We start from the raw sequence: 12,121 nt of genomic DNA, 5'->3' as shown, positions 1-12,121 counted from the left end.
TACTATGTAAATGTACCAAACTTTATATTTTGATCGTACATATCTTAGTTCAAAGTTTTCTTGCACAAAAATACACATTACAATATAAATGTACCAAAGTTATATTTAGATCGTACATATCTTAGTTCAAAAGTTGCTTGCACAGAAATACACATTACAGTGTAAATGTACCAAACTTTATATTTAGATCGTACATATCTTAATTCAAAAGTTGCTTGCACAGAAATACACTTTACAATATAGATGTACCAAACTTTATATTTAGATCGTACATATCTTAGTTCAAAAGTTTCTTGCACAGAAATACACATTACAACTTAGATGTACTAAACTTTATATTTAGATTGTACATATCATAGTTCAAAGGTTTCTTGCACATAAATACACATTACAACGTAAATGTAACAAAAACTTTATATTTAGATCGTATATATCTTAGTTCAAAGTTTTATTGCACATAAATACACATTACAATGTAAATGTACCAAAATTTATATTTAGATCGTACATATCTTAGTTCAAAGGTTTCTTGCACATAAATACACATTACAATATAGATGTACCAAAATTTATATTTAGATCGTACATATCTTGGTTCAAAGTTTTCTTGCACAGAAATACACATTATAATGTAAATGTAACAAAAACCTTATATTTAGATCGTACATATCTTAGTTCAAAGTTTTCTTGCACATAAATACACATTACAATATAGATGTACCAAAATTTATATTTAGATCGTACATATCTTAGTTCAAATGTGGTTTTGCACACAAAAACACATTATAATGCAAATGTACCAAACTTGATATAAGCTCCTAAATATCTTAGTTTAATGTTGCTTGCACAGAAATACATTTTACAAGAAAAATAATATACTAATGAAATTTTGGAAAGTCTAAAAGATGTACCGCGTTTTCCAAGATAAAATTGATCACACAACTCTTGAATTATACGTAATTGGGCCTTCTGAAAACTCCTTATTCAAACGTGTAAGATATAATATATCCGTTAGCTTGCAGATTCTCTGTCTTTTATCGGGGGCCCCGAGTGGCCGAGTGGTCTAAAGCGTTCACCGTTCCGGATCACTGCCATCTCACCTCTGTCTGCGTGGGTTCGAGTCCAAGGCTCGGCTAGCGTGGGTACGTGGGAAAGCCTGCCAGTAGCTTCTCGTTGGTCGGTGGTTCTTCCCTGGGTTTTCCTGGGTTCTTCCTCCACCTGTTATACTGGCCGCCATGTATAGCCTATCTTGTGCTGAAAAATGGCGTTAAACCCTGGAACATCAACATCAACGTCTTTTATCCATATGACATTCAGTGATATTATAATGCTGCTTCGTTTTGTTTTAGTGATAATTTTAGTAATTGTTTTCCTTAAACACATTCGACAGCATTAGGCAACTGTCAATTAGCAAATATCCAATTCTACCCGTGAATTTAAATATATTTGTTAACTCTTTCCAATGAAAATGTGCTATTATAACATTGTTGTCCCTGCCCCCAAACACCCCTTGCGTGAATTTATCGATGTTATTATCCCCAGTTTCACATACTGTTTCATGCATCATTTTGTTTTCTGTTTAAGATCCGATTTGCAGAAAGACGCATTACAACGCATATATATATAATGCTTGAAATGTAGTGTCGTTTCTAAAAAAATAATATTAAGTAGTTGTCTGAAGAGTGGAGCATTGTCAATTAATTCTTTATATGAGAGTGGCATATTCCAAACAAAGCAGAGATTTCACTGGCGTGATAAGGAATGTGATCGCATAACAAAGATAACATTAGACAGCCGAACAATGAGATCGCATAAGCCCTGTGATCTCTAGTTATGTTTGAATCGTTATATAATATGATGCCTGGATTGAATCGAGTAGAACATTGGACCCCGCAAGGAATTTACATATGTCATGATTGATGAAGATAAATGCAATACACTGACAACGAACAGTGCAAAACTAGTATCTAACTTGATTCTAGTTATACACAGTTCGTTGTCAGTTTATATATATATATATATATATATATATATATATATATATATATATATATATATATATATATATATATAAACTTGCAGGTCTCTGTACTTTTATGATCCAGTTACCATGCAATTTCTAGCTCGCTTATTGATCTTATTTATGTGACATGGAGATCAGGAACACTGACTTTAATTAGACAGATTGGTAAATGAGTATGTGCAGCATTCCATATTCTTCAGAAGGATCAGATTTAACGTAGCTTTCGTAAACATCCGTTATGGATGGACACAAAAAATCCCCCTCTCTTCATGTCCATGTATATTGATGCGTTCTCTGATTCTATTAACAGGTTCAGTATGAAATAAGAAAGACTTGGTATCGACATTCCCTTCGCAGAGGAAGCGGTTCCAAAAATTTCAGTAATTTTTCAAACCATGGAAAAAGAGGCTATTCTGTTCGACCGAATCAGAATGAAATCCGAGGAAGCGAACTTTGCGCACGTCATTCAATTGTAAACAATGGTGAGGACGGCAGAAATGGTTCTTTGCATGAAAATATTGCTTTACTGCACACGAACGTTGGAGATTCAGACAAACAAGACAGTTCCAATATAAATGATAAAAAAATCTGTAATTTAACGGACACTTCAAATCATTGCACAAGTGGTAATTCATCCCCGTCTTGTACTAATGACAGTCATATTTTTCCAAAGGATGAGTGCCAATTCAAAGAACAATCGTCGGTTGCACTTGATTCTTCACCAAACCGTCCTGAAATGAATGGATGTGTCATCTCGGTACAGATTGAGAACTCAGTGAAGTATACGACAAGTAAGGCTCAAAATAAATACATTGGGTCAAAAGATGAACGTATAGCACTTCAGAACGATTATACAGACATTGATGACTTCATTTACATCGATGACGACGTGCAACACACTGACTTGTAGTGGTTTTAATAGAGATTATTACGTGATTTCGAGATTCCTTGAAGGACAGTTATACATACTCATTTATTTATTTATATTGTTTTATTCTAAGTTCAATACCATACATTGTTTGAAAGGTGCGAATAAACACTATCCTTATAGTCATTTCTCCAGACGTGCAAAGTAATTCTTGAATATGGTTGCGCCCATTAAATATGGCTAAAATTCAAATGCGCTAAAAAGCATTTGTCCAGATTTAATATTCGTATGTCATATCAGTGAATGGATCATTCGTCTGAAGATCAGGTTAAGTTCCCTTTAAGCAAGCTACATACATGAAATCGGAATTTACTTTTACAGAAGTAGGACCTATTACTTTCCATGTGTTTATCTATGCAACACTTATACAGTTGTTTCAGATTTCATCGTACCTTGTTTCATTGAAATATACTTAATACATGGTAAGTTACAATCGTTCTAGATTACATGTTTGTTTAACGTTTGCCACAAATTAAAAATTCTGGGATCTATCCAGTGATAGAAAATCTCAGAAGATTAATGGCGGTATTATCGTCGCAAATTGAATGTTACTGCAAGATGTTACCCTCATCAAATATTCATATACATGACAGTCAATTCCATTCTAGCCCATGTTCAAATGACTGTCGAACTATATCCAAAATGGTATTTCCATAGCACGTCAGTCAGTCATGACGTAACGATGGTATATACATTACCGACAGCACACTATTATTTTCATCCGACTATGTGGTAAAATCTTTCATAATGTTTTAATTCTCATCTTTCAAAGATTGCTAAATCACAAAATTTCTGATCCATACTTAAAAGAGCGGTTTCACTATGAATATGTAGAGTCTCAAATACGTTGGAGTAACAAATATAATGGGATAGTGTAAGTTTTATGCAAGCCTTGTGGAAACATAGTCAAGAGGGTCAAAAAAGTCATGTATAGATGCGTATTTGAAACACAAAAATCTGAAGTATTGTGAAAAGTTTTAAAGAACAACGAGAACGTTTCTTTTTTCGAAATAATGATACCATAAATAAAGCACGTCTATAAGCTAACACATTTAGGAATTGAATAATGATTATAACTCTCTCCGCTGTTGTGCTTCAGAAAATTAGATCTAGTTTGAAGGTTTATGTTTGAAAATCGACAAATGCTCCTTACTCATTGCGTCCTTTTCTTTTAGATAAGATGATGTTTGTAATATGTAATCTGTGTAGACATGCTCTTACATGAACTTAATACTGATATCAACGAGTAGACCGGGTGTACCTTTAATATTCTGCATTGGATTGTGCGAAAAATGGTACTATTCCATGTTGCTATTATCTCAGAAATATTGACATATCGACCATGAATACCACTGCAAGAAAAGGACATCACACAGTGTAGAATTACTGCCAATGGGTGTTTATTGAAGGGTGTAACAAGAGTGTCTTAAATAAAAGCACACAAAAGAAAATGTGGAGCTTACAAAACTTTTCAGAACTATGCGTCATCTAGAGGGCAATTTTGGGACAAATGGGCCAGTATGGGGAAAGTGAGAATTTACCGCTACCCTGCCTTATTGTGACCATACTTTTGTTTGGTATTGGACCGGTACGAGAGAAAATTGAAGTAAAAGAGTCCATGGGATACCGTTATGAGCCATTACAGCGACAAAAGTAAACTTAATGTTGAAGTTACTAAATTTGATATGGTTCATCGGGAATGTAATGTTAAAACATCACCTATGAACCAACACGCCTTCTGACTGATCAGCACTTACCCATCTACTGACTAACTGCGACATCTACTAATCAGCACGGGTAAGCATGAATATGAATATAAATAAGAGTGAAAGAAGAAAACAAACCTCACAAACGGATATACACATAAACATATGGTGCCATTACGACTCTATTGTCTTAAAACAAGTAATATAAAACAGCGACAAACAACAAGTTTTGTAAAATTCAAATAATTCAATAATTAGAAGCTCAACTCTTAATAATTAAAGTTCTGAATAAACTTAAGTGGAAATCCAAATCGACTCCAACACTGAAGGTGGTGATGTGCCTGTTGCGGTTCGTATTGTGGTGATGTACCAGCAGTCTTTTGTTGGTTCATAATAATACATTTCGAGAATTAAATCTTTATTTGAAATTTCACTATAATTTCAAATCGCTATTTCCAAGAATATTATTTTTGAAGAGCACTCAGTATTTACAGGGGACAAAAAATTCAAATAAATTTCAGCTGAAATGATTTTCTGAACACAATAATAATGCAATTGGTGATGATAAGATTTTAAAGCTCAAATGATTAATTTTTAGACAAACGGGATTATATAGTCTTTTATCTGACCTCTCTTCACAATTGATATTTTGTTTAAATTATATTTTCAAATGGAAATTAACTTCTCGACATTTATGAATATTTACAGAATAACATCGTAGTTATAATTAGAAGATCCGTTATTAAAATTATAATAAAGGATGTGGAATATATCAGGTAGGACAGGCATCGTTATAGGAGAATTCCAAATACAAAAACCCACATCTAATTAATATGTTTACTGTTATTAATAATGATCTTAATATTAAACCCATACACAAAAAGAATAATTTAGCTCTGTATTAGTTGTTTACGGTATTAAAAATATTAATGATTCAGGTCGAGTAGAAAATGAACTTGATTTGGACACGGTCAATCCCAGCATAAAATGTTACATTATCAATTGCATTTATTGAAGTGAAGAGAAGTGGACGACACCAGAAAGACGGCCATCATCGATAGAGACCTCACCAGACTAAATATCAGCATAGCTGCCCTCCAGGAAACCAGGCTCGCCTCTAGTGGCTCCCTCAGAGAGGAAAACTACACCTTCTTCTGGAAGGGTCGAGAACCTGAGGAGCCTCGCCAGCACGGAGTGGGCTTCTCCATCGAAAACAATCTCCTGTCCTCGGTTGAACCTCCCACAGGGGGCACTGAGCGTCTCTTGTCGATCCGCCTCACCACTGCTTCAGATCCTGTCAACATTATCAGTGTCTACGCCCCAACCCTCACGTCGTCAGAAGATGCGAAGGATCAGTTCTATGGGCAGCTGGATGAACAGATTAAAGGATGCCCCAAAAACGAACCACTATTCCTCCTCGGCGACTTTAATGCCAGAGTAGGTGCGGACCACGAGTCATGGCCTACCTGCCTCGGATATCATGGCACTGGAAACACCAACTAAAACGGTCAGAGACTGCTGAAGCTATGCACCTAACATGGCCTGTGCGTCACAAACACCTTCTTCAAGTGTAAGCCACAACACAAAGTGTCATGGAAACACCCCAGATCTCATCACTGGCACCAACTCGACTTGGTCATCACCAGACGCTCTGCCCTTAACAGCGTCCTCTCCACCAGAACGTACCACAGTGCAGACTGCGACTCCGACCATGCCCTCTTGAGCAGCAGAGTGCGATTACAGCCACACACGCTACACCGCTCAAAACCAAAAGGACGTCCTCGCATAAACACTGCGCAGATGTCAGTCCCTGCCAAGGTGGAGGAGTATGTGTCCGCCCTGGACAAGGCTCTCCAGGACCTGCCTGAGCACGACGCTACAGCCAAGTGGAAGGCCATGAAGGGTGCCATCTACAATACAGCTATGCCAACGCTTGGTAAGAAGGAACGACCCAGCCAGGACTGGTTCAACGCACACCTATCAAGGATGGAACCACAAATCGAGGAAAAACGAAAAGCCTTCATAGCTTACAAAAAATGCCCTAATGAACGGACGCTTGCTGCTCTCAGAAGTGCCCGAAGTAATCCCAACGCATCGCTAGACAGTGCGTGAACGTGTACCGGCAACAACTGTGTGAAGGGATCCAGCGCAGTGCCGAGTCCGGACACATCCAAGGTATGTACAGTGGCATCAAGAAGGCTCTAGGCCCTACAGTGAAAGGGGTCGTTCCCCTGAAATCTCTGATGGGAGAGAAGATCACAGACCGTGGGCAACAGATGGCCAGATGGGTGGAGCACTACTCAGAGCTATACTCCCGAGAAACCACAGTCACCGATGCAGCCCTCAGCAGCATAAAGAATCTGCCCACCATGGAAGAACTCGACAAAGTGCCAACCTTAGAGGAGCTCAGCAAAACAATCGACTCCCTTCCAAACGACAAAGCACCAGGTAGTGACAGCATCCCGCCCAAAGCTATCAAACGTGGAAAACCAACATTGATTAAACCATTGCATGAGCTACTTTGCCTCTGCTGGGAGGAAGGAGTAGTCCCCCAAGACATGCGCGATGCCACAATTGTGACCCTGTACAAAAACAAGGGCGACCGCAGTGACTGTAATAATTACAGAGGGATCTCGCTCTTGAGTATTGTTGGTAAAGTGTACGCCCGCATCATACTCAACAGGCTGCAGTTGCTGGCGGACCGTGTGTACCCGGAATCACAGTGCGGCTTCAGAGCAGGCAGGTCGACGACAGACGTGATCTTCTCCCTACGACAACTCCAAGAGAAGAGCAGAGAGCAAGGTCAACCACTCTACATGATGTTCATCGACCTCACCAAGGCCTTTGACTTGGTCAGCAGGAAGGGCCTTTTTGAACTTCTCAGTAAGATTGGTTGCTCCCCCCCCCAAAAAAAACTCCTCAGCATGATAATCTCTTTCCATGCAGATATGAAGGGAACAGTCCTGTATGATGGATCCTCCTCAACCTCCTTCCCAATTAACAGCGGCGTGAAGCAGGGCTGCGTGCTGGCATCAACACTATTTGGGGTCTTCTTCTCACTGCATCTGTCCTACGCCTTCGACACGTCCACGGATGGCATATTATCTACACACCAGGTCCGACGGGAGGCTGTTCAACCTGGCACGACTGCGCTCCAAGACCAAAGTGAGAGCTGTGCTCATCAGGGAGATGCTTTTTCCAGATGACGCAGCTCTTGTGACCCACACCGAGGAAGCCCTCCAGAGACTGGGAGACCGTTTTGCTGATGCCTACATGCAGTTTGGTCTCACCATCAGCTTGGAAAAAAACAAATGTCAGCGTGTAAGATACCACCATTGCCCCTTCCATCAAAATCAATGGTGTCACTCTGGAAGCAGTCAACAACTTTACCTACCTAGGGTCAACCATCAGCAACACTCTCTCGATTGATATGGAGCTGGAGAGAAGGCTTGGAAAGGCAAACACCATCATGGCTCGATTAACGAAGAGGGTGTGGGAAAACAACGCGCTGACAGAGCACACCAAGGTCCGAGTCTACCAGGCATGCGTTCTCAGCATCCTTCTATATGGAAGTGAAACCTGGAGTACCTACATGAGGCAAGAACGCCGGCTCAACTCCTTCCATATACGGTGCCTAAAACGCATCCTGAAAATCAGCTGGCAAGACCGTGTTCCACACAGCGAGATCCTGCAGCGTGCAAGTACACGCAGCATGTACTCCCTGCTGAGCAAACGCCGCCTTCGATGGCTGGGACACGTCCGACGCATGGAGGACGGAAGGCTGCCAAAAGACATCCTATATGGACAGCTGGCCACTGGCATAAGAAGAGTCGGACGCCCCTCACTCCGTTTTAAGGATGTATGCAAGAGGGACATGAAGGCATGCAACTTTTCACCCGATGGCTGGGAAGAGCTGGCTGAGGACCGAGACACCTGGAGACCGACGGTAAACAATGGCATATCAGTCGCTGATACGAGGAGAGACCAGTTGGCGGCAGAGAAACGTAAGAGAAAGAAGAACGCGGCAGCAAGCACAGTAACGCAGACTTCCCAGTATATCTGCACCAACTGCAATAGGGACTGTCACTCACGTATAGGCCTGCACAGCCACAGCAGACGATGCCAACATAGACAGACAACACCCCAAGGGCGCTATTCGCATGGTCTTTCGAGACTGAGTCGCCAATGATGATATTGAAGTGAAAATAAATTAAAAACTAACAAACAAACAATGCACGTTACATATGTACATATCACTGTAATACACGGAGTGAATGAAAAAATGTACGAATACTCACTCATACACAAATTATCACTCTTGAAAAGAGTATGAAAACACAAACACTTATACACCTATCATTCAGGTAGGGTAAGGAGTGGAAATGGTATGTCATTACACATTTTCAAACGTACCATCATACACGGAATGGAAGGGATAAATGTAAGCCTGCTGATGGAGAAGTTTAGTTTGAACTCCTATTGATTATCGTCCAACTTCAAGTTTTCCAGCTGTGTGACCAGGATCACTTCTAGTGTTTGCTGCTGGAGCTCCTGTCCTCTTATTGTCAACAATTCTCTTGAACCTTGTATAATGTTCATCGTGGAACGAAAATTCTCCTTCCCCTCCCCTTCTCTAGCTCTCTTGACTTTGGCAACCAGGCTGGGAGAAAAACTAATATAAGCCATTTTAGCCTTTGAAAAATCCAATTTAAGACGACGAGAATGTTGATTGGGAAGTAACAGGCCTTTTTGCTGTTGTTATTTTGTTCCACATTGGTCAGGGTAGTTTTTCAGAAATGTTCTTGCACTTGTTGTTTGTGCATTCAATCGTCAGTATTCCAGACGTGAGTGCGATCAATAACTTCTAACAAAGTTACTTCACAAATAGTTTCGTGGTCCAATTATAAGAACTGAAATAATTTAGCAATGAAAGAAAATAATTTGCTGTTGGCAAACACGTCCATGGAACTGTCATTCGATAACGTTAAATAAGATTAATTATTTATAGTTTAATGGTTCTTTCCAATGAGGAGTCACTCGTTAAAATTATTTTGCAAGGTTATCAGAGGATTGCTGCTCGTGGAAGATTTATGTAAGGTGGCGTGGATGCCATTATTACTACTGTCTGTATATTTCAGCGAAGAATCGGGAAGAAAATAACCAGTAGAACTGGAGATTAAAATATTTTACAGGTGCTACAAACTCAAGTTTCTTAACGTTGATCCGATGAAACAATAAACCACAAAGATCTATTATAAACGGCTATTTGATTTATCGGAACACGCTCACCACAGCAAAGACACTGTTGTAGTTATTTGGGGGGGAGGTCTATTTTACTTTTTGGAGGGATGAACTTGGTGATGGGGATGCAGTGTTTAACGGCATGTTCATAACATCTGTTTATTTTCTGTAGTCAATGACGTTAATAGCTGGAATCCAAGAATCGAAACTGAGCTGATATCCTTTCTAACAGACGTTCACATCTTTACTCCAATTTGTTCCCTCTCTATACGTTCTGTGATCAAGAATGCTTTAATAGTCGTACACATTATTAGTCGTTTTTATTAACTTTTGAGTGTAAAACAAATACTAATTTCAACACCTCCTCGTTCATATCTTCCAGTTTGTTCACAGGAGGGTCACACCAGTGCACTTTTCCTTTCACAAGAAACAGTAATGTTGTCCAGTTTGGTAAAAATTAAGCTTTTAACAAATTAGAATGCGAATCTAGTCTTCTGTGTATAATATTGGTAATACGTCGATATATTTAGTGTACGTTGATGTGTTAAACATTGTCACATACATTTTTCAAGGTTCTTTATAAAAGGTCAGTGACACTTGCGTAAATTTCAGGATCTTTACATCGCTTTTCATATCAATTTGACCCAAGTTTCATTTCATGATATTTTGAATTCCTTGATGTAGGAAAAGGTGCGAACAGAGCTGCCACACCGTGGGAACTGCTAAATTTTATTTCTGCACAAACGATTGAGTACCACCCCTTAAAGGACCTAAAGTTAATTTTCATCCTTTCATGAATTCTAGGTCTACAGGTTTGCCGTCTTTCTAGGATATGATAAGTCCATCTAATGTTTACCTTAAAACTCCTCTTAATAGAGACCCAGCTATCGACCATAACAAAGAAGCAGTGACTTATAACAGTGGTACTATGAGACGGGAACGAATATGAGCTACCACTTTCTATTGCACGGAACGAACAAACAATAAAATAATAGATGAAATTAATGGATACAGAAACAGAAATCTGAGGAAAGATACAGAATAGAACAACGCGAGCCCCCGTATGTAAAATATAACAATTTAATCAATTACATTAACAAAATTAAATTGAACATTGACATTTGAATGATACATTTCCTCTTATAAATATTATTACAAAATGTATGCACAATGCAATTGGTCATTCTATTATACCGATCAAACAGATCTCATCATATAATCAAGTAAGTGATCGAACTCAAATAGCCGGAATGTCAGCATAACCTGGTTGATTCCGTTCCTTTCAAAATCACTGTCGGTGACGGGGCAGCATTGCCATATTTCTTCACCTGATCTATCTATATATCCATCCATCCATCCATCCATCAATACATATCTATCTATCTATCTGTCTCTGTCTCTCTTTCTTTCTTTCTTTCTTTCTTTCTTTCTTTCTTTCTTTCTTTCTCTCTCTCTCTCTCTCTGTCTTTCTCCCTCTCTCTCTGTCTTTCTCTCTCTCTCTCTCTCTCTCTCTCTCTCTCTCTCTCTCTCTCTCTCTCTCTCTGTTTCTCTCATGTGTCTTTTCCGACCAGGCGGTGGACGTATAGTGCTATTTTACACTTGTTCGTCCCGAGACACGCCTTCTTTTCTGTGAAGCTGAATCTCTGTTTCCCTGTCCCTAAACTTTTTCAGACTTCGTCCCTTGGACAATTTAGTAAGCAAAGTATTTTTTACTGATCTCGGAGTCATCTGTCCTTACCAGAGCAAATTTGGACTGTCATATTTTGCAAGGAAACTATTTAAAGCCTTGAATTTCATATGGGTAAAACACACTCTCGCTTTTCTTGGCCAATTAGGATTACCTTCCTCTAACCGTCAACATGTTAAAACTCCAATCGAAGTCATGATAATCGATTCTAGTCTGCCTTGTTAATATCTATTTGAAAACTATCATTTTATGACACCTTTTTCTAATGGCCGAAGATTTCCCAAAATTGGTGTTTCTCTTGTCTAAACTTTAACAATTCCTTCACTTTCCTTAACAGATCTTTCGGACTGTTATCCTATTTAGAATCCGATCATGATTCCACACATGTTTTGGTTAACCATTTCAAGCTACACATTTATTGCGAGCCTGGTCAATATGTTAAATCTTAATGGTTACATGTCACACTGACCACGACAGAATGTACTACGAAAATATCTACAAAAGGTTCAACAGTCACATTCAGGAATGCGAATAAT

General features: G+C 39.1%; 1 protein-coding gene across 2 annotated transcripts in view; it reads left to right on the top strand.

Annotated features, from left to right (window-relative positions):
* LOC149776406 (secretin receptor-like) overlaps positions 1 to 3,073 on the top strand; it is a 106,078-nt gene extending 103,005 nt beyond the window's left edge. For both annotated transcript variants that reach the window (XM_089940811.1, XM_089940812.1), the window contains exon 13: positions 2,334 to 3,073. In XM_089940811.1, the coding sequence (XP_089796937.1) occupies positions 2,334 to 2,933 (600 nt within the window). In that variant the 3' untranslated portion in view covers positions 2,934 to 3,073. The remainder of the gene's footprint in view (positions 1 to 2,333) is intronic.
* Positions 3,074 to 12,121: the final 9,048 nt, after the last annotated feature.

This window comes from Sinohyriopsis cumingii, chromosome 18 (genome assembly GCF_028554795.1).
Source record: "Sinohyriopsis cumingii isolate HCF-2022 chromosome 18, ASM2855479v2, whole genome shotgun sequence".
Taxonomy (NCBI): domain Eukaryota; kingdom Metazoa; phylum Mollusca; class Bivalvia; order Unionida; family Unionidae; genus Sinohyriopsis; species Sinohyriopsis cumingii.
This window is presented reverse-complemented; position numbering and strand designations above follow the sequence as displayed.